General features: G+C 54.2%; 2 protein-coding genes across 2 annotated transcripts; one reads left to right on the top strand and one right to left on the bottom strand.

The window, feature by feature from the left end:
* Positions 1–1,011: 1,011 nt before the first annotated feature.
* Positions 1,012–4,207, top strand: PRSS54 (serine protease 54). The gene is made up of 5 exons (XM_026087457.1): positions 1,012–1,057; positions 1,385–1,556; positions 2,433–2,689; positions 2,918–3,048; positions 3,728–4,207. Exons 1-5 carry the CDS (start codon positions 1,012–1,014, stop codon positions 4,205–4,207), a joined length of 1,086 nt encoding a protein of 361 aa, XP_025943242.1.
* A 456-nt stretch (positions 4,208–4,663) lies between these two features.
* On the bottom strand, positions 4,664–13,338 carry CCDC113 (coiled-coil domain containing 113). Its single transcript, XM_026087456.1, is given in 9 exon segments — positions 4,664–4,807; positions 6,266–6,421; positions 6,998–7,105; positions 8,290–8,445; positions 8,999–9,079; positions 9,492–9,647; positions 10,689–10,850; positions 12,382–12,508; positions 13,238–13,338. Coding segments are annotated over 9 exon segments (1,191 nt in total).
* Positions 13,339–22,650: the final 9,312 nt, after the last annotated feature.

Genomic DNA, 22,650 nt, shown 5'->3' with positions numbered 1-22,650 from the left:
CTGCAGCCTGGCTGTGCCCCTTCCCGAGCTCCTGCTGCCCTGCAGGTTCCCTAAACTCCCTCAGCGTTTTGGAGTCCCTCATAAACCCCTTTCCGCGGCACTGGGGCTCTCTCCCGCTCTCGCTGCCCTTGCCTCTCCCTGCAGGCCAGACCAGTGTGACCAGAGACCCTGGCGGGTGGCCGTGCTGCGAGGAAGCTCCCGGGCAGGATGAGCTGTCCTTGGGAGACAGCACCCAGCTGCACCCCTGGGGCAGGAGCTGGGGATATAAGATCGTTTTTGTGCACGCACACAGGCACCATGAGAGCCTCTGCCAGGCGCCTTCTCGGGGTGCTTGCACCCCAGGGAGATCCCCCTTCCACACGGGTGGCAATCCCAGCAGCTGACCCCTCTGCTCCCAGCATCACCACGTCTTCCCCCACTACAGCAGCTTTCGGGGAGCCTCTCCCCCTTTGAACGGGGACTTGCAAGCTGGCCAGGACCCGCAATGGGAGCTATGGACCGCCGCCGCTGCACGGCCTCCTGTCCTGCGAGCCGCCGCGGCGACGCTGAGCTAACAGAGCGGATTGCGCCCAGGTTCTGCTGCCTCTGGGAGCGGGACCTCGGCAGCCCTTGGCCGGAGAGATGCTGCACGGCACGGCCATGGCCAGGGCACTGGAGAGGTGTCGGGGCACCGAGCAAGGGGGGAACACGGAGCGGGCCGGGCCCCAGCAGGGTGGTGACGGAGCAGGCAGAGCTCGGCAGGATGAGGGCCAGGAAGAAGGGCTGGGAGCCGGGGAGCTGGGAATGGGCCTCCCTGGCTCCCCCCCTGCCGCCCGGCCCCAACCAGTGCCTGGGAGCAGGGCCGGAGGGCTGGAGAGGGGAAACGGCCTTGCACGCTCGGCATGGGCACGAAAAGCCCCTGGGGGCAGGCTGCGGCCAGGCAGCCAGCGCACCGTCTCCCCCTCTCCCAGAAGACAGGCAGGGAAGGGGGGCCCTGGCCTCCTGGCCCCGGCTCCTTGCCGGGCTGGGGCCATGCGAGGCCTCGTGTTGCTGTGCCTGTCCCAGTCCGCCGTGGCAGGTGAGTGACGGAGTGTGATCTGATCCTTGCGCACCTCAAGCCGTGCCACCGGGTCAGCCCCGCTGGTGACCGAGTGTGGGTGCTGCTGGCATCAGTCCCAGGCAGGGTCAGCATTTGGGACAGCCGCAGCCGGGGAGATGGAGCTGCTGGAGGGAGTCTCAGCAGCTTGCCACTGCCAGGGAGGAGAGAGGCAGGAAAATGAAAAAGGAGGAGTGCGGAGAGAGGGGGAAGCAGAGGCAGCCTAGAGGTCAAGAGTGAAGAGAGGGGACAGCAGGAGAGGTGCAGGACCATGCACACCCAGCAACAGGTCCCCCATTTGCCCTGCAGCCTGTGGGATCCAGGCCACCGTGTCCCCCTCAAGATCAACGCAGGAGTTTGCTGCTGTGGCCCAGTTCCCGTGGGTGGTGGCACTGCAGGACCCACAGCACGACCACCTGGCCTTCGGCTCCATCCTGAGCGAGCACTGGCTCCTCAGCGCTGCATCCAGGCTGCAGAGCAGGTCCGTGCCCTGGCACCCCACCCCAGAGGCTGAGAGGGGATCTGAGCCCCCCTGGGCAAGACTCGGGGATTTGCAGGGGATAAAACCACCTCTGAATGTTCAGGAGGGGTTTGCCACTGCCTGGAGGCAGCAGCTGGAAGAACTGCCCTGAAATTGTAGCCAGGGGCATAGTCTGAACCAGGCTTTTCCTTCCAGCCAGGATGTCCCCAGCTCCCACTTTGCTAGGTCCATCAGCAGGTCTTTTTGCAGGAGGCCTGGGAGCAACCCTCACGGTTTCGCCTGCTCGCCTCTCCATTACCTCCAGCCGAGGCAAGGAAAAGCCTCCCCTAGCAGTTCCTCCTTGGCTGCCTTCTCCACAAATGAGACAGCCAGACAACTGCCCATCCAAGGCCCAGTGTGTCCCTTCCCCGAAGGTGACACAGAAAGCAGCCGAGAGCAGTCCCAAAGAGCTTGGGGGGGGGGGGGTCCCACATCCCTCCTGTGCGCAGGGCTCATGATTGCCCCCTCCCTCCCTGGAAAAATCATTCCCCTCTTCAGTGGCTAGGAAAGGAGCTGAAAAAGGGCTGGTGTGAATGTGCCAGGTAACCCCCTCTGGGAGGTCACCTGGGCCCTGGGCACAGGGACAGGACTGTCCCACTAGGCCTGCTCCAGCCATATGGCATTAACACAGCCAGCGCCAAGGCTGGCTCCCTCTCCCAGGCCAGCCCCCCAAATCCTCCCCATGCCCTCAGATCCTGCTTCATGCAACATATCCAAGCCCGTGGCATCACTCTGCAGAAACACTGCTCCAGCCGGCAGTTGCTGGTCATCCCTCTACCGTGATCCACAAAGACAGGTGAGCCTAGCCTTTGCCTCCCCTCCTGGCCACCTCTGCAGGCAGCAGGTGTTGGCCGTGGTTGGGCTAAGTGACATGAAGAGGCGATGGGAGGACCAGCCCCAGTACTGGATCAGCTCCATCATCCCCCACGAGGACTTCGACAAGATCACGCTCTACAATAACATAGCTCTGCTCAGGACGGCCACCCCGCTAGAGTTCAACGACACCGTTCAGCCCATCTGCTTTCCCCAGAGGAGCCTTTCTAAGTCAGACCTCGTGAACTGCTGGGTCTCAGGCTGGCTCCATCCCACGGCAGGTAACCCCCCCCCCCCCACTCCTGCAGCAAACAGAGCTCCCACCCGACAGGGTGGATAGCCGCCTCTCCGCTCCCTCCCTCCAACAACCGTGATGGGAGGGAAGGGGACAGAGCTTCTCTTTGCTCCGTGTGTGTCGGGAAGAAGAAACACCAGCCAGTCACCCCTTCCTGTTTTCTGGAGGCGAGGGGCTGCCCAGGGCAAAGGGCTGATTGGGGTCTCTCGGCCAGCCAGGGGGAAGTGCTGCGGTGGCTTTCTGAGGATGATCACCGTGGTGGATGTGGATCCCTGCCCACTGAAAAGGATCACTACAACTGAGTGCTGCAGCCACAGGGACTCCGATAATGTGACAGGCTGTTTGGTAAGGGACACGCAGCGCTGACCCAAAATGGGCAGACATCTAGCCAAACCACTTCTTCCCCTGTTCTCCCCTGTTCTGCACAGTTCTGACTCAAGGCTGGGAGAGCAGCCAAAACACTTGTTGAGTCTCTTCTGCTCGATCCTTACAGAAAAAGATCCCTTCAGCACAGCTTGCAAATAGCAAGCGTGGGAGACTGTGCCTAAATGTGTGACATCCGTCTCCCTGCAGGCTGTGGGAAAACCGTCTCCCTGTAGGCTGCAGGGTGCTGCTCTGGTCTCTGAGCCTCTCTTTCTGCCAAGGCCACATGGCTTATCTCCAAGGGCCCTTTGACATGGCCAGTGCCAGGGAGCATCTTGCTTGATCCTTGGAAGGCAAAACAGACAAGGATTCCTTGTGGCATGTCCAGAGAGGTCAGGCATGGAGCTAGTCTGACAGTCGGGGACTTGTGGATCCCCCAAGAGTCTGGTTACTTCATCTGGGGCACCCAGGGATGGTGTCTTCTACCAGCCCAAAGACAGCCAGCCCCTCAGTCAGCGGTGCTTTGCTGTCAGTGATGATAAGGAAGGAACTGATGCAACTTGCCCTCCTTTCACTCCAGTGAAGCCCACCAGATGCAAGAACAATGGCAGGAGGGGAATTAGGCTGCAGTGATATAACCCTGCCTTTTTGTCTCTCAAAGGGTGACCCAGGCAACCCCGTCATGTGCCAGATTAAGGGTACTGAGAAATGGGTCCTGAAAGGAGTGCTCAGTGAGGGTGGCATGAGATGCTACGGGCCATTCCTGTACACGATAGTGTCCTACTACAGCGACTGGATCTTGGCCACCACAGAAAGGGCAGGAGCCCCTGTGTTCCCCACACTAGTCAGAGCAAGAGCTGTTCTGCAGGCTCCACCTGAAGACTGGCAAGAGGCTTTCAAATCAGTAGTGAGAGTATTTCAGGAAGATGGTTCCAACCTCAAGCAGGAAAAGACACGCATGAACTCATCTGAGAATGGGCCAGGCAGGGCCAGAACCCACAAAGGACCAGAGCGCTATGACTGCTACAGGGGAGAAAAACTTCCCATCTCCAAAGGACATTCATACCAGCCTCAGGTGCTTGGGGAAATGATTGCTGTTCCTCTTTTGCTGTTTTGTTACTTTATATGTTATTTTACATGAAGCTTCCTTGTGCAATTGAAAAGCCTTCTTGGTTCACGTATGTCATGTTAAAATGACCTGCCCTCTATAATCACACTGCTCTGCTCTCCTCTACTGTGGGGACACGCTCTAAGCTATTAAACTCTAAAGTCTCCCAAAGAATCTCTTCTGGTTCCTCCTGCATTAAGTGATCACCAGGGCTGGCCCAGAGAGAAAAGACAGTTCCTGTAAACATGTCAGATTTGATCACCAGCGAATAACTGCTTGCAGTGATAGAGAGAGGGAGGGAGGGAGCATCCGGAGTACAACTGACTTTGACCTAGCAGGGCCTGCAAAGAGGCCAGGCAATAGTGCCTGATGGAAGCTGGCATATGTTGGGACTTGACAAAAGAGATGGTCTCACAACAGAACTATGGGTTTCTTTATCATTTCATGCAGAAGTGGTTTCATCTCATTGCAGCTAGCAGCATGTTACATTTACCCATTTGACAGCAAACTCCGCAACAGGGTGGGCTCTTTCTGCAGCTTCCGCTGGCTGTCTTCCAGGATCAGACCAGTCTAGTGCTGGTTACTAGTCATCTTGATCCGGTTCCATGCTCTGCGGTAGCTTTGCAAGGACATCTGCAAGAGAAGAAAGCAGAAGGGCCTTAACATGTTCAGACAGAAGTGATATGATGCAGAGGAAGCTGCTAGGTAGGAATCTAGCCTGGCCTGAACTGCTACATTGCATGTTCCTTCATTCCCCTCTGCTCCTACCTGAGATCGGTGCTCACTACAGCACACTGAGGGGAGCTCCTGCAGTTTTAACGCAACTTCATTCTCTCCTCTGAATGCTATGGGAAGCCTGGAGACCCTGCACAACGGCAGTGTGCGGAAACCCACAGTCACTTGCACAGCGGTAGGGGTGTTCAGCATGTTCTGCTGTGGAGGGGCTGGCAGAGGACAACAGGATGCAGATGAATGGTACCATTCCCGTTATTCCAGGGATGACAACAGGGTCCTTCTTTTGCCTCTCTGTTCTGAAGCGCCCAGAGGCTCACAGGACTTGGCACTGCCATATGGGCAGTGCATAAGTCAGTGCCCAGGTTTTGCAGCTATGCCAGGCAGATGTGTTACAGATGTGTCAGATGAAAGGGGAGCAGCTGGGTGAGAAGGAATCTGCAATGACAGTCCTGTGGCCAAGCACTGGGGTAGCCACAGTCAGACCCATGTTTTTGAACTCACAGCACTCACTCTGAGGGTTCAAGCCCAAATTCACACAGCTCTGACCTCTGTGAAAGGCTGGATCCTAACACACACAAGCCCTGTCAGTCAGAGACCAGCGTGTTGTGGGGCTAAGTGCTAGATGGACACCAGCCCAAAATCTTTTCAATCGCAGCCGCAGATAAGCCCATTTCCCTTCACCGACAAGCAGGACATCGAGGCACAGAACCACACTGTCAGTCCCAGGAGCTGGCTTTGCCCTAGCAACTTCTCTCTGCACACTGCTATGTACCCAGACATCCTGCATGGGGCGGGGATATGGAGAGGTCCCACTACCTCTAGGCTTTGAAAATACATTACAAAGATTAAGAACGTTTGTGAAATACTTTGAGATCGTCAAAAAGAACTACAAATGCTGTGAAGCCATCAGTTGGCAGCAATTAACTGGGGTGCTGGAAAAGGCCCGTGCAGGTTACATACACAGAGCTAGAAATGTATCAGCCCCTGCACACCCCCTTCTCCTTACACACATTACAGGTTTCAGTATAACAACAGCCTGATGGTGCTTCCCGTCAAATTACAAACTGTGTCCTTGCCCTGGCTTCCCTTCTGAGTTCAATTGTTAAAATTTCAGCCTCTGTCCTCGGAGTAGGAAGCAATCACAGCTTTGTAAACAGGAAGTGCCTCCAGCTCTATTGTACATCGGTGAAACCACAGCTCAAGAGCTCTCACTCATGCTTCCTGGCAGGTAGAGAGCAACCACCTCGGTCCCTACGGTGTTTGCAGGTGGGCAGGCACAGATGCAGCCCTGCTGGGATCCAACACCCAGCTCTGCACAAGCCCAGGCCCACGCACACCCAGCCCTGTCTCACTCACCTCAGCGATTGCCACCTTCCTCTCCCAAGCCTTGAGACTTTTTTCGAGGTTAGTAATGGCCATCTTCTCATGCACGTACCTCAGAACAGAGGGAACTCTGTAATCTGAGAGCTGCCTCCGCAGCTTCTTATTCAGGCGCTCAGCTTTGGCTCGTTCCTAGAAGAGGAAAAGGGACAGAGGGCAAGGAAATCCCAGGGAAATGTTCTTCTGCCAGCTGGTGGCCTGTCCTCCAGGGAAGCAGGCCATCAGGATAAACTAAACCCCCAACACTGGCTGTGTAATTGGGAGGGACAGTCTGATGCATCTACCAGTGCCTCAGGACCTGTCAGCCGTGGCTGCTAGAGAGCCCTTTGAACCCACTGCCCAAAGCTGTGGTGTTCCAGCTAGGATGTGTGTCTTCAGACTGGTATGACAGTGGTGCCACTTCTCACTGGAGAGGACTCTGCTGATGAAGAGTTCAAGGAAACGAAATTTCAAGAAACCAGTGGCTGATGCCTGTGGAACCGAGGCCAAAATCCACAAAGGGCCCTGTTCTGCAAGCTTGCTGACTCTCACTGGCATAAGCAGAAGCTCCAGGACTTACTCTCAGATCTGTGAAGGTAGGCAGGTATCCAACTCACTGCAGCGCCTCAAATGCGTATTGGTATTCAATGTACCACAAAAAATACCTTAAAAGGGTCCCCTCAAGTGAACTCCGAGGGATTTCCAAACCCTAGAACAGATCCCTTTTACCTCCTCCACCAGAATGGCTTCTCTTTCAATTTTCTCCAGCAGCTCCTTCCTCTTGGAGATGTCTTTCATCAGGCACACTGATGTTTCCATGGCATTCTGCAGCCTCCTCTGGAATACAAGAGCAGGATAGTGCCAACAAGCACAACCACAGCTTTCAGGTAGCTGCAAAGCCACCCCTTTGCTTGCTAAGCACAGACCCTCCTCAGGCTTTATGTCAGCTGACGGTGCAGGAACCCTGCACCAAACGGATCTACGTGGCATTTCATGTCCCTTGTAGAAGGCAGCACCATGCCCTAGTGCTGGCTGCCAAGTGCCAGGGCGATATTAGCCAGGAGAGCAGGTAATTCTGAGCCAAGACTCTGTGCTGACAGAGCTATTGCTGCAGCCCAACATTTCCTACTGGAAGAAAGGAGACCTGAGTCATTCCAACAGCCACTCCTTGCTGTGGGTTATGAGCTCCGATCTTCAGAAGCACAAACGGCAGAGGCATCCTACACTCACTGCAGGTAGAGTTGGACATCTAACTAGTCATGTCCCCTTGAAAAATCTCCCCCTTCTGTTTATACACAGGTAAGGTATATATCTTGCTGGGCAGCAATCACTTCCCCATCCAGAGCAGTGCGGTCACTGCTGAGACAGGAAGCTGGAACCAAACTATGGCCAGGACACAGGGAAAAGAGCAAAAGCCGTTAAAATCTGTGGGCACAGGGTGGGGTGTGTGTGTGGGGGTGTTAACCCAGTTACCACAGCTACTGCTTCAAGAGACCTAGCAGTTATGTCCTCTATGTTACACTGCAGCACAGCCCACAGCACAGCAGCCTAGGTTTAGGACTGATCCAGACGGAAGGGTTCTTCCTGGAGAAGCAAATACTCCCAGCTGAGAAGCACCTTAACTGATATAATCAGAGCCTCAGAGGCATGGCTGCAGCTCATGACATCTTTTCAAATGTCGCAGGTTACATAAAAATGTGTTTTTCTGTGCAGGTAAGCACCAAAGCTCTTTCCAACCGGAATTTTCCCTGGGATGTAAAATAGCCATGTTGCAAAGCATGAGCCCTGTCATCAGCCTGCAGTCAAACATGAATGAGGACACCACTACTAGGAGAGGATGTGGGACTCTATGGTGTGTCAAGCAAACCTCCCAACTGAACTGTTAAATCAGCGGAAAGGCAGAGTGTTGTTCAGCACCCTTTGGCTGAGAAAGTGAAGCATGCAAGAGCTGTTGATGAGCTCCTGTCTGACTCTTGGAAACTGAAGAAAGGGAAAATGGAGGTGCTGAGAGCTTCACTCACTTTATAGAAGTTGAGGACCTGGACAGTCTTTGCTGAGGTCAGTTTTAGCTGCAGCAGCTCCTTGTTCTTCTCATCAATCTTCTCCTGGTACTGCACGTTTCTAATCTGCAGCTGCTTGAAACGGACCTCAAGGAGTGCCTCTCCCATCTTCTCCTTCTGCAAACCCCAAGGAAGCACAGCTACAGATTACTGACCACAGTTAAATCCCAAATAAGAGGGCTTTGCTCTGTGGTGAAAGCAGGCTTAACGAGCAGACTTCAGCCTGGCTGCAAACCTGGGGCTTAGGGAGAAATGTGAGACACAGCATGCTGCTCCCCATGTGCTCTGTGTCCCAGCTTAGCGGATCCAAGCAATACAGGCAGGTTCCCTTTGGTCAGGCTCTTGCCATGCCAGCAGCCCTTCCACAGGGAATTATACTGATCCATCACAGATCTTTTCCAGGCCACAGAGATTTGCCAACTTCCACTCTGTGAGACTTCTGGTCTCATCTCAGGCATGCAGAGATGTTCCAGGTCTGAACCTTTCCTGACAGATGACAGTGCCCTTTGGCAAGGGCAGCAAGGCTGGAAGCAAAGGAAGGAGAGCAAGGAGGATGAAGAGGGCCATGCATCTCTGCACAGGGCAGGCCATACATCTCTGCACCAGGCTGTACCCCTTTGCTCTTCAAAGGGCTGTATAGTCCCAGCTTCTCCTCAACTGCCACACGCACCTGCCTGAGCTGTTGCTGCAGCTTCTTCTTGTAACTCTTGAGCGAATTGTTTTCCAAGCGCAACTTTTCTGTCATCAGATCCTAGAGAAAGACAGCAGATTATAGTGGAACAGCAGAGTCTGGGATGCAGCCTTCACACTGCTTCACCTCTGGCTGAGAAAGGAGCACTTATTCTCTCAGTGAGAAATGCTGCTCAGCATCACCGTGCCCCAAACATGGGAACACTGGCTGTGCAGTTTCCCATGCTCCACTAAGTTGGAGGGCTGAGCCCTGGACAATCTCTACCCACAGCTGCGCTGCAGCTCACCTGTCTGATGAGCACCCAAACTAGTCACTGGCTGGTAAGTGTGACAAGGGTTGTCCAAACAGACTTGCTGAGATAGGTCTGAAAATTTTACGCAGGACATACCTGAGTACAGGAACTAGGATTTTGCATAAATGACATACTTTTCAGATGATAGACCAGGTTCAAAAATTGCCCTGCTGCACTGACCCTCTGGTGGTTCTTCTCTTCCAGGTATCTCAGCAGCTTCTCAAAAGCTATGATACTCCCTTTCTTCTGGGAGATGGTACTGATGATATTTTTGTCAAAGTCACTGATGGCTTTCTGAATATCAGCCCACCAAATATCTGCTTCTTCCATGTCTGCCTGTAGAAATAAAGTCACATAGCAGTCAAGAGGTGCCAGCTTCTCTTATTCAGAAGGCTTTGGGGTAAGAGAACACTGGAAAGGACCAGGCATACTTTCTGCTAATGTTACTAGCATTTCTCCTCTGGGAGCACTGAGTTTCATACTGTGTAGCTTGGGGCACATGGTATAGTCTTATACAGTACTGTTATTTCATTGACCCAAAAAGAAGAAAAAATATCTCTCATGCTTGAGTTTCAGGGTCTGTCACTCTATCCGGAGCTACAAACATCGCTAGTCTAACTAAACCCACAGAAGACAAAAAAGTAGCACTGTTTGTTCACTGCATGTGTCCTGTGGTCACACACAAGAGAGACAGGCAGTCTGCTTCCCTTGTCCTGGCTGCTGCATGCTGCATCAGGTGGCCTCAACCGAAAGAAGAGGAGGTTTCTCCTTTCCCAAGAGCTCCTGATCATCTTGGCAAGGAGGAGCTCTTGGCAGACAGCATAGGGCAGGCAGGGATGGAGATACAGCAGCAAGGAGCCTGCAGCAGGAACACAGAATGGGAAACTTGGAGCACACCCTGAACAAATCTCAAAGACAGTGAAAAGACAGACCCTGCACAGAGTCCAATCAAACCAGGAAGCTCTTGAGAGCTGTTAGATTGAAAAATATGTCTGGTAAAAAGGACAAACCTTCAAGAAGCAGACAAAAAGGAGATTTTGCTTTCAAGTATCTATTTCTTCCATCTCGCATGGCAGAGCTGAGCTTCCCTATTTAAAAGTCTTCTAGTCTGTATTTTTATTAGTTTGTGTTATAATAAAATGCAGCTTTAGAGACTGGGGACCTCTCCGTTGGTGTGTTTGCCCTCAAGAAAGGGGTGAGGTGAGGTACTGGCTCCCACCCTCAACTCAGGATCACTCATAGCAGTGGCTTGCTATGAACAGCCCTTGCCAAACAAGTCTGTCTCACTGGCATGAGGGATGGCATATGGAAAGAGGTGTGAGAAGTAACAAGATTGTTTGACACCTTGGTGATCCTAATGTCCCTGGAGAGCCATACCTCGAGGTCCTGCAGGGTCTGCTCAGAGTCCTCCTTCAGCCTCTGAATCTCATCCTTTGTCTCTTCCAGCTCCCACTCAGCCAGCTCACATTTCTGCTCCGCTGTCAGGCCTACAAAACCGTCCGTTGGATCACACAACTTGGATTTGTACCTGCCACGTGTCTGCAACCACCAAGGAACAATGCAGACGCCATTAGAAAGCCATCACTGGCCAACTGTTGCTGTATTTTCATGTATTCAAAGATATAATAGTCCTTAGGGTCACATGTTGAAGGGGTTCCAGTTTACAGCAAGGACAAGGAGACATATCCAGAGCAGGGGTAATGCAGGGCCACACCTGGGCTGCCCCATCTGTCCTCTCATCTACCCAAAAAACCCTCCTACACAAGCACTTTCAATTCAATCCAACAGGCAAATCCAGGGCTACAGGTTAAAGCCAACGCTAGGGCTTTACGTGGGCAGGTAAACCATCTCTTTGTAGTGAAGATGCTGATTAACAGGGACATTATTTACAACTTTCCACGTAGAACAGATGAGATCTCCTACAACTGCCTGGGTCAGACACACTGAGGAACTGAGCTCACTGCAGCATGAGTAGGCTGGAATTTGCTCTCAGAACTAATACCACTCAGAAGCAATTACAGTTCATGCAGAGACACAACAACGCAGGCATTGCTTTGCAGTGGGACTGCTCCCATCTGGCCAAGGGTAAAGTTCCCAAGGGCTCAGTCTAGGAAAAAATAGAAAGTGGTTACTTTGGACTCAGGCAGCAGCTAAAATCTAGTGCAAGATATTGGCTGAAAGGAGCTCCACCATGAAGGGTCTTAAACTTCTATTCACTGAGTTGCTGGTGAAAAGGTGAAGTTCAGGCCAAGAGGCAAAAATCTGCTCAAAAGTCTGTTCAGGGCTCATCACAGGCTCCAGTGAAAAGGGACAGAGCAACATGCATTCAACAGCGGTAAATGAATGTGAATGCATATAGATCTAAGACTATGTGGGACTTCCCCAAGAGGGAGAAGAGGAGGAGCAGAGCATCCTTATCACAAATCTGACACAGCCTTGGGCAAATCTCCTACTTTCTTTGCATCGGCCTCCCTATTTATTTAACATCTACTTCAAAATAAGCTCTGTGGGGGTTAACTCATTGGTGTGTGTGTGTGTGAAGTGTTTCCAGATCTCCCTGGCACTCGTTGTTCAAGGGGACAAAGTGCTGTCATACAGGAAAGAAACAACATCAGCTGAAAGAGGAGAAATGAAAAGGCAGCCTGGCCTTCGGCGTGAATGCAGAAACAGCAAGGGAGCTCCAATTCTTATACCTAGACCAATAGCATCTTTTTTCAAGTAGGTGTCTAGCTTAAGTTGATCATCACTGTGAAGTCTAAGTATAATGTGCACCAGGGGAGAGATGCACACCTTCCCTGACCGGCAGCATGACTTGTCCTGCTCACTCTGTTTCAAATAGCTGGGGACACATTTCAAGCTGAGAGAGACACTAAGAGGAGTTCATCTGCTGCAATCTCTTGTGCAGCGCTGCCCTCAAACCTCTTGTCACATAAGCTTTAAGATGGGGAGGTCAAAGAGAGAAGCGCAGAAAAAGGAAGGGGAATGGCAATTTGCAGTCATGTTGGGAGGCAGACCTGGAAACACAATTATCCGCAAACACGCAGCTGCTGCCCTAACTCTGTAACGGTACCTGCATCATCTCCGGCGAGGAGTCAGGCGTGTCCGACAGCAGATGGAGCGACGGGCTTTGCGGCTCCATCTTATGGCACCATTTTTCAAACATTTCTGTCTCGATTCTGAGCATGGCGTTGGCACGGCTGCAAAGAGGTGGGGGTTAGGCACGCTTTGCTTCTCGGGGCTGAGCGCAGGGTCACCGCCTGCAGCCGAAGGGTGAAGGCAACGCTGACACAGCCAGATCCATCTAGGGCAAAACAGGCATCCCGAAACGTGCTCGAGGGCCCCGGATCCTCCCTCGCCAAAGCAGGACACAGCAAAGGCAGCCGTGGCTTTTCCTCCCAGGCTGGGGCGCTGCTTCCGCCAGCTGCGCCTGGCACACAAACCCGCTCCGGAGGCGCACGTAATTTTTACGCTGACCTTATTTTCCTTCTGACCGGCGTCAGGATATCCCTTCCAAAACGCCCCAGCCCGGCGCGGGGCGTGTGACAACCCCGCGACCCACCGGGCTCCCACAGCATTTTGGCCACGCGCAGCTCGCCCGTCCCGGGGGCTCCCGGAGACACGGCGTTACCCCACCCGGGGCGTCGGAGGGTTCCGCCCGCCTTACACCTCCCTGGACTGGCAGATGGAGGCCTCCAACCGGTCAAGGGAAACAAGTGGCCAGCTGCAGGCCACGGAAGGGCCCGGGCGTGGGGAGCTCGGCGGCTGCTCCACAAAACCTCCCGCAGCGAGGTCGGGCCTTGGCAGCAGCCGCCGAGATGGGCAGCAGCGCGGTGGTGCCCGGCGCCCGGTCCCCCCCGCGCCCCTCTGAGCCAGGCCACGGTCCCAGCCGGCCCCCCCGGCCCGGCCCGGCCCCCGCCCGCCGGTACCGGGAGTCCCGCAGCAGGGCCCGGAGCTGCGGCAGCGGCAGCGTCGCCGGGTCCTGGGTCGGGGCCGGGGCCGGGGCCTGGGCCGCGCCCGCCGCCGCCATCGCCGTTGCCGTTGCCGTTGCTGTCGCCTGGCAACGGCCGGCGGCGGGAGGGTGCGCGGGGGGACACGGGGGGACACGGGGGGGCACACACACGCGCTCACGCACACACACGGACTCTCCCATACAGCTATACCCGTCCTGCTGGGCCACCTCGCTGGTCCCCGAGGCCACCCCGCACCCCAAACCGTGGAGGGGACACCGGGCCACCTCGCTGGTCCCCGAGGCCACCCCGCACCCCAAACCGTGGAGGGGACACCGGGCCACCTCGCTGGTCCCCGGGGCCACCCCGCACCCCAAACCGTGGAGGGGACACCAGGCCACCTCACTGGTCCCCGGGGCCACCCCGCACCCTGAGGTGCGGAGGGCATCCCTGCAACGGGGACCCGCTGCATGTCTGGCGCCCATGGGACGACCCTCCCTGCCGCCTGGGTGCGATGCTCCCCCCCATGGTTTGGGATCCACTCCCTGACCCCCAGCGGGGAGGATCTCCAGGGAGGAAAGGATCCCTCTGTCGCCCCATCTCCGCTTGCCCCTGCAGCACTGGCTGCCCGCTCCCGAGCCCTAGCCCAGGCCCAGCTAATTCTAGCCGAGGGTTTTCTGGGGGGGTTTAGAGGGGGAGAGCAGCTCCTTCCCTCTGCGAAAGACCCAGCCAGGTGCCCTGGGAAGGGAACCAGGGTTTTGGGTGCAAAAGCATCGGCATGGTTTTGCGAGAGTTAAATGGGGTGTGTTTGAGAAGCTCAAGGTGAAGGTCAGCATCATTCCTATTCTTCTGGGTTTCGTACTTCCAGAAACTCCCAGCTTAAATGTTTCCCTCTGCGTTTCTCTCACCAGTGCCTAAGGGTCCTCGTTAGTCGGGTTCTCGTTAACCACCTCGGCAAGGAGACTTGTTGATGTGCTTTAGCTTGCTGTCTGAAAGGGTCCCATCCATCAGCTCGCCGTTCTGTGCAGGCAAAGCCCGAGGAGGGATACAAGTAATACCGTTCCCCCAGCCCGGGTTTGGGTGTGCGACGGGAATACCCATGTCCGATTGCAGGTGTTCATCTGCGACACTTTAATCTTGTTTCAGAATTTGCTTTATTACGCTCCTCTTGTGTCTGGTGGTAAAACTATGGGGAACTTTAGGACCCAGTCGGGAAAGCGGGAGCCCCCACGGGCATGCCTATTTTCAGGAGCATTATAAGGGTGTGGAGCATCGTGTCTGAGCAACCCTACCGGAAGATCATGAGTCAGATCCAGCTCGTGGTGCACCAGTGTCCTTTCACTGCTGAACGGCAACACTGGACTGGGTGCTTGGTCCCAACACTGTGCATCTCTCCCCCCCAAAATTGGTGATGTAGCCAGTGCTGCAGCCGCACGGCTTTTCTAGGGATGAGAGGCACAAGCCAACCTAGTTATATAACCAGAGGAAAAAATCAGTACAGTGGCAAAGCCAGTCCTATTTCTGGCCCAGTGACAAAGTTGATTTATTATGTCACGCTCCTGATCTCACTGGGCTTTGCAGAGGAATCTGACAAGGATGCTGCGAATCCACATAATGGCCAGAATATGTCAAAACTCATCTTCAGGACACATCTGAGTCATAATCGCATCTGATCCATAGGCGAAGGAACATGCTTCCTGGCCTCATTAGCGCTGCAGGAAGCACAGCACTTACTTGAGGTTCTTCACCACTTATAGGAACTCGGTGCCAAAGCGAAAGAAAGAGAGTTTTGAGATATGCGCTTATAAAACAGAAGGGGAGAATATATGTGCAGCGCCGCCTTGGTTCACTTCCAGAGGAGGCCCTCTTTGCACACAGAGACAGGGACCCCACGGAAAAATTTAACATGGGACCATGAAATTAAAAGCCGTGCTGCTGAAGACCACATAGGCAAGCATAACCCTAGAGCGTCAGCCTCCACGCGGGCCTGCGTCTGAACAGAGTGAGCCACATCCCGTGCCAGGGGGTGTCCCAGATATTCCCTGGCAGAGGAGCAAAGGCAAGATGCAGGAATGGAAAGGCAAGAACCAGCAATGGTTTTCATTGACAGCCAGAGAAAATGATGGGAAGCTTCAAGTGCTGGCTTATTATTTTTATTCGCCACCCGTTGCTCTGCCTGCTGTAGGTGTGCCCGTAGGCTTGTCTTGCTTCCCCCTTGCAGAGACCTTTTGGAGATTTTACAAACCCGTGCTACCACAAGCAGAGGAAACCTGCTCTCTTTCTGATGCTGATGTGTGAATTTGCAGCGAGTCCAGCGCATCCAGAATGTGCCAGATTGGCAGCGTTTTCTCTGCCTAGTTATCTGTGGTGCCATTTATCCGAGATTTCAGGGGTTTGTACCCCTACAAGACTCCTGCACAAGGTGGGTAGCTCAGAAAGTTTCTCTGTTCAACTCTGCAAAGCTTTTCGGAGGTCAACAAGAGACTCGGCACTTCTCTGCCACAAAATTTGCCCCCTGCCAAATGCTAGGCATTTGCTCCAAAGCTCTGAAGTACCTTCAGGACAAGATCTCATAATGTTTCTAATGGCCAAAAACCAGAAACATATTTTCCTGAATTTTGCTGTGGGAAACAGCTGAACTTTTTTGGCTGGATCTGAAAATAGTGCTAACAATAAAAATAGTTCGATAACATTTCGGAGAAAGTAGGTAAAGCTTGACAAACTTCAAAGCAACTACAAACAGGGCTTTTATTGTGGGAAGTGTCAGGCAACGTTAAGACTCGGCAATGCCAGGAACCAGCTGTCTCGGGAGCCAGGAAGCCTTGGGTTCCTGCTTTTGGGACAGACCTGCAGCCGGGCAGCCAAGGAGTCAGCTGGAGGAGCTGGCCAGACTCCAGGCGGGTTTCCTGCCAGAAATGAGCCCGGCAAGCCGGTTTTGTAACCTGCTTGCGTCCCACTGGAAAACTCTCAGGAGCATGTCACCTGTGATGAAACGGGTGACTGCTGACAAGCCGGTGTAGTCCGCTGGGGAAAAAAAAACACCAGAAAAAGGGTGGCCGACTTGACCTTCGAGCACGCATGCCCAAATGGCAGCACACTGTAAAACGTGGGCCTTTCGGGGGTCTTATTCTTCCTTAGGGTAGGTATGTGATTGCAGGACTGGCACATCTGCTTCGCTCCCCAGCTCGTACAGGCAGAGCAGGGAGTGCGTATGCAGACTGCCGTAATTAGCCATTGCTCAAACGGCCAGGTGCAAGCAGAGCAGCTTTGTACGCATCCCTGCACCGTATCTTTGGTTTCGTGCAGAGGGAGGCGCCTCGGATGCCGTCTCCCTTCCCACGGAGCATGCAAGTAGGTCTGTGTCCCACCACAGCTGGCTGCAGGGCGCCCTGGCTGCCGGTGGCAGGCAATGGGCACCTGAGCTTTCAGAGCTTGGGCCTGGATGTGGATTCAAACTTCCCCATGACTTGCGAGTGTTTGGATCTGGATTTTAACATGCTCCCGTGTAGATTTTACTGGGACAGATGAACTTCTCAGCTGTGTACTGGCACGGCTTTGTCCTTCTCTCTCTGAGAAAAAGCCATATGTACGTGCTGGTATCATGGCGTTGTTTTAAACCTATGACTCAACCCCCTTGCATATACTGTCATAAATTCTAATTTCTCTAAGGACCTTTACTCTGAAAGAAAGCTGATGCACTTCTGCATCTTCTCTGAGTCTTATTCCACCACGCACTGCCACTGGTAGATGATTTTCATTTTCAGTCTGTAATCCTGGTAACAAGAGGCTGCTAAGTTGTCCTCTGGCTGTGCCAGACTTCCCCAAGGTATAGGTGACTTTCCACTCACTTTGCTAAGACAGACCTTATAGAAGTGGGTGCTGACTTGCCTTTTCTCTCCGATGCTGGGTGCCCTGGGAGAGCAAGCAGTTTGAACCCATCCACCTAGCTTTCCAAAAATCCTGTGAAAGTCTTGCCTGGACTGTTTACTGTCAGAACCCAAAGTATAAAATTATAGAGTCCTGTTTGGTTTCCTGGTAATTCACTTCCAGGCACCTGGAAAGTTCACTGGCTTTTGCCATGCATGGTTGACTCTGTGCTTATCTTCTCAGTGAGACTGGAAATGAGCTGGAAATGAGTGGTTACCTCCACTGTAACCTCAAAGTCCGGTATCCATGTCAATTTTAGCCTGATGAATTGAAACTTTTCCTTTCTTAGCACTCAAAGGAAAAGAAAATCATCTCTCTTATATGTGTTTCCATAAGGGAACACAGGCTAAGGCTTATATCCTCATCTCCAAGTGCTGCTTTCCCCATTACTGGCAGTATGAAGAAGTACAAAATCTTTATGCAGTATGAAAACGTCGCCTTGTCTTTGACTCCAGACAGGAAAGTGTGTCTGCAGAAAAGGAAGCACGCCTGTGGTGGCCCTGTGACCTGATGGCTGGAAAGGTCCCTTGGCAGCCAGCATAAAACAGAGCAGCCTCAAGCAGGTCTAATTTCCAGCCAAGACTGAGCTGACATTTGGATGGTCTCAGGTGAGGGCTCCGGCTTTAAACCACCTTTGCCTTTGGCCTTCCTGAGGTGTTGAAAAGGCCACTGTGATACCATTGACACTGCTATTCAGGCAGCATAGTGATGGGCAGGAATGCAATCCCGAGCTAGCATTAATTCCTCTGTGATATTACAAGCCGTGTTCAGCGCCAGCCTAAGTCAGCCCAGCACTTGAGAAGTCGGTTGCCAGCACTGAACATATGGCATACGTTCGGCAAGAGCAGCAGCAACATTAAAAATAGCAGTTGAGATTTGCCTGAGGACTCGCCGGGAACGGTGCTGCTGTAAGACCAAGCAAGCCATGCCCCAACCCATGCTCAAAACGCCAGGCCAGCGCCCCGCACCAGTGGGGCCGGCGGCGCCCACGAAGCGCGCCTCCCTGCGGCAATCCCTGCATCCCAGCGCGTGGCTGCCCTCCCGCTCTGGCCCGCTCCTGGGGCAGAAGGGGCACGAGCTAGTGCGTCTTCTTTCTCCCCACCTCTTCTTTCTGCAAAATTTGGAGAAATGTAATGCCTTTTTGAATCCTGCTCCTCTATCTGATCAGCCAAATGTCAGCTTAGTCTTGGCTGGCAATTAGACCTGCTCTGATTTTTTAAGGGGGACTGATGGGTGGCGGAGGTGGTGCAATGCCATGAGCTCCATTTCTGTAGGTCATTAGGCTAAAAAGGCCACTATTCCTTCTCCTCCAGCAGCCCCAGCTACTCTCGCAAACCAGTGATGCTTCATCCTCTGCTCTCTGGCCAGCTCTGTTCTCCCTGGCTGTGATCCATACTGTCACCCGCAGTGAGTCCCCTCTGGTGCTGTCATCCCTGAGCTTGGGCTATAACCCTGATACCCCTCGGTGCATGGCTGGTGGTCCACAACCCCCCTTGTCCCCTGGTGACAGTAACCCAGCTCAGGCTGGCATTTCCGCGTTTTTTTTTCTCCCACCGCTTCTGCTGGCCTTCCTGCACTGCTTGAAGCAAAGCACCAACGAGTTCTTCTCCCTTCAGCGGATAAAAATATAGCATTGCTGGGGCAAGCGCAAAGGCTCATCTGTGAGTCTGTAACACTCCAAAATGCCAGCACTAGGCAGAAGAAGCAGAGCTTCTCCAGAAGGGCTTCAGTGTGTGAGAGCAGGTCCCTCTCGGTGCGTGAAAACGCTGAGGAGCAGCYGTGCGGGGGAAGCTCCAAGAGCTGACATCTCCCCCTCAATCACCTTTTCTCTGGGGCCGGGGCTTCCTTGATGTGCTCCTCCTTGGCCCCCCCTCCCCCCCATATACCCCTCCTGAGAGCAGCGTGAAAATGCCGCTGGCTCTGGGGTGGTGGCAGCAGGTTGATCCAGAGGCAAGAGGCACCAAGGGCAAAGCCGGGCAGCTCGCTGGGCTTGACACCCCTTGCCTCCTGCCCGAGACAACCTGCCTCCTGAAGAGCTGGTTTGAAGTGCCTGCAAATTACTCTTTTCCATCACGGAAACTGCCTGCCCGGCCCCTCTCCTCGCCCAGCTGCTGGGGGGCTGGAAGAACTGCCAGACAACTACTAGTTTAGCCTTTCAGAAGCAGGAAGGCTCTCGACACGGCTCGCATGCTCATTTTCTGCCCCGCTTCGCCCGCCCCTGTCCTTTTTGGTTTCTCTCCTCTTTTCTCCGCAGCAGCTGGCCTGACTCATCTGTCCCACGTGGGCCTGGGAGCACGAGCTCCTCGCTGGCACTGTCCTGATCCCTGAAACTTTCCCCCCAGGCTCCCCACGAGGCCGATGACATCTCTCTCCCTATTCACTCTTGTGCTGAGACCCCACCAAATTCTGGCAGATGGGAATTATCTCCCGGAACAGTTTTAAAACCTTCTTCTGCTTGCCCCGAAGCCAGACTTGTGGTCCCATGACAAGGGCAGGGATGCTGATCTGCTGCTCCAACCTGGCTGCTGTGTCACCGTCTCATTAAATCTGCGGAGATAGTATCTGCTGTGCTGATCAATCCACGGGACTCTCCTCGCCTTGTTAGCTGGAGGCTGGCACTGAKACCTGAATGCATCCAGCAACGAGGCAAGGACCTTGGAGAAAAGCTGGAATTCGCAGCTCCCCACCATGACTCACCAAGCACAAGGGAGACGAACGTGCGCCTGGAAGCCATGCACTGACATCCCTGCTCTCAGGAGACAGCTCGAAGGGATGGATCTTCTCATACTTTCTCCTCTTACCATGCCTAACAGCAGGTTAGGGACCAGCTCCAGTTTAGATTCAAGTCCTGGGTCATTCTTGCCTAGCTGTGACTAAGGGTCCACATATGTGATGTGTCCAGCCTTCCTGCTGGGCTAATGTGACTCTTACTGGTCCTACCAAGTCTCCATTTGAAAGAGTGGTCTGGAAGCAACTGACTGCTTGGACAAACTCCTCTATCAGCTTTGTGGAAATGAAAGACTACRACCAGGGTAGGGATCTGGGTGAGGGAAGCAGGGCTGAGATACCAAAGAGCCACATAGCGCTGTTGCAGGCAGCTGGGCAAGCCAGCAGCGCATGAACCTGGTGTTAACGATGGTGATGCCATAGCCTCCGTCTCCAGTTTGGCGAGTTAATGCAAGCGTTCAAATCCCTTTAACCTCAGCAYGCCCATAGGGTCGCTCGGGAATCTGGAGGTTAACCCACTGGTGTCCCCTTTCCAGCTCATTAGCTGTGCAATCTCTCTTTTTCCTCCTAGAGCCTTATCAACCTCAGAAGACAGCAAGGCCTACCAAGCRAACCAGGTTTTACCATACCATCCTTAACCCTGTTGCGTGATACTTTCTCATGATTTTTCTCGAGTGAGAAAACAAAGCTGTGTCAGAGCCCGAGGTGGCAGAGCACTGGAATAAATCCCTTGCTTCCAAAGGCAACTCCTTTCCATGCCCAAGTGGCTGAGCTGTGAAGAAAAACCTGCACTCTCATTTGGACAAAACACCGCACCGAGGAACCGCAATGTAGTCAGTGCTGTATCCCTCCTGAAAAAGGCCTTAGGGTGATCCCAGGGCCTGCAGACCAATTAACCTCCCTTTGGCAGCAGMAGAAGGGAGTGAAGCAATCATTAAAAAGAGACTGATGAAGCGCTAGAAGAAGATGGGGACAAATCAATGTGTCTCCTGCAATGCAGAGAGGAAAGCAGAGCCTTTAATCTATCCAAATTCTCTCCTCAGGCCAATAAAATAGGAGAAYCAGTTGAGAGATTTTGTCCTGGATTTTCAAAGAGCCTTTGAAAGAGGTAATCCTGAGAAACTCTTTGGTGGTCAAGGAAAAGCAGGGATTAGAAAGTGGTGGAGAGAGTTAGGAATAGAAAGGAGCAATCCTTGCCTCTTGCCCTGAAGATAATCACGCTCCATAAGCTCCTGGGTGAGGGTGTTTCAAATATCACCTGGAAAATCTCCTAAGCAATGCCAAAGAGACTGACAGGTGACACAGGGTTATTTTGGTCAGTTTGTTCTGGAGAAGACCAAGGACATGAGCCCTGGTCAAAGGAAAGCCCAGAACATGGCAGAGTGTGCCTTCCTGGTGGGGCTACAGCCCTGCTCCCGCCCACCGTCACCCACGGGGGCCCTCCAAAACCTCGTGCCCTGGTTCGGGAGGGGTAAGCCCGGCTACACCCGATGCTCGTGTCAAAGCACAGCCAGCTGGCCTTGCTGCGTTTCGGGGAGGCGAATTAGCGCCGCGAAGAAGCCACAGCTTTACGGCTCACGGCGAAGCGAGCCGCAGGAGCRGAAGCAGAGGTGGCTGCTGAGGGTCCCCGTATTTGTAGTAATAATTAAGCTAAGTAACGACCCTTGCTTCCCCTCCTCTGAGATGCGTGGAGGGGCCACTGCCTCCTCACGCCTGCGTTTTCCRACGCCGGCTCGAGCTTTCTGTCGTGGTCCCCTCCCCAAGGGATGGCYGGGAGCAGGACCCCCTTGCCACTGAGGAGCCCAGGGCAGGGGGACACACGCAGGGGTCGGTCCCAGCCTGGGGCAGGCGAGTGGGTGTGCGGGGTTAACCCGGAGCTGGGAGGYGGAAGGGGTGGGAGGTCTCAGGGGCCCGGGGTGGCTGGGCTGAGGGGCTCTCGGGGTGGGGACCACCGGCAGGGCTGGGCCATGGGCACCTGCGGGTGACAGGGCAGGGGCAGCAGGGCCTGGGAAAAGTGCTGGAGGTTGAAGGACCCTGGGGCTGGGGGGGYCTGGGAATGCCCCAGGGGCTGGGGGTGCTCAGGAGTCTGGGGGTCACTGGAGGCTGAGGTTGTCCTGGCTTCTGGGGGTCCCTGGGGGCTGGGGTACACTGGGGGCTAAGGCAGCAGGGTGGGGGGCTGTAGGTGGGTGTGGCCATGGGGCGTGTGGGGTGTGAGATGGTGACAGGGGCTGGTAGGGTGTGATGGGGTGACRGGGCCGACATGGGTGACGAGGTGTGCGACAGGGGCATGTGATAGGTGACAGGGTGTGACAGGGCTGTGACAAGGTGTAAGGGGTTGATAGGGCTGAAAGGGGATTGTGACGGGGTGACAGGGGAGATGGGGGTGACAGGGTGCAACAGGGGTTGTGACGGGGGCTATGATGGGGGTGTGGCAAGGGTTGAAGGGGGCAAAAAGGGGTGACGGGCTGTGATGGGAGTGACGGGATGATGGGGGTGACAGTGTTTGACAGGGGCTGTGACGGGGTGATGGAGTGACAGAGTGTGACAAGGCTGTGACGGCTGTGACAGGGAGTGATGGGGGTGGCAGGCGCTGAAGGGGGCTCTGACAGGAGATGATGGGGAGACAGGGGCTGTGGCAGGGGTGTGACAGGGTGTGACAGGGCCTGTGAYGAGTGGTGATGGGGGGAGAGGGACTCTAACGGAGGGTGGCAGGGAGAGACAGGGTGGCAGGGGGTGAC

This window comes from Apteryx rowi, unplaced genomic scaffold (assembly GCF_003343035.1).
Source record: "Apteryx rowi isolate R43461 unplaced genomic scaffold, aptRow1 scaffold_718, whole genome shotgun sequence".
Taxonomy (NCBI): Eukaryota; Metazoa; Chordata; class Aves; order Apterygiformes; family Apterygidae; genus Apteryx; species Apteryx rowi.
The sequence above is the reverse complement of the archived record's forward strand: the minus strand, read 5'-3'. Positions and strand labels throughout refer to the sequence as shown.

Excerpts from the sequence above, each read along its gene's own strand:
- PRSS54 (XM_026087457.1), top strand. The coding sequence starts at position 1,012 with ATGCGAGGCCTCGTGTTGCTGTGCCTGTCCCAGTCCGCCGTGGCAG. Across the intron at positions 1,058-1,384 it reads GTCCCAGTCCGCCGTGGCAG|CCTGTGGGATCCAGGCCACC; the intron begins GTGAGTGACGGA and ends TTTGCCCTGCAG. Across the intron at positions 3,049-3,727 it reads ATAATGTGACAGGCTGTTTG|GGTGACCCAGGCAACCCCGT; the intron begins GTAAGGGACACG and ends TGTCTCTCAAAG.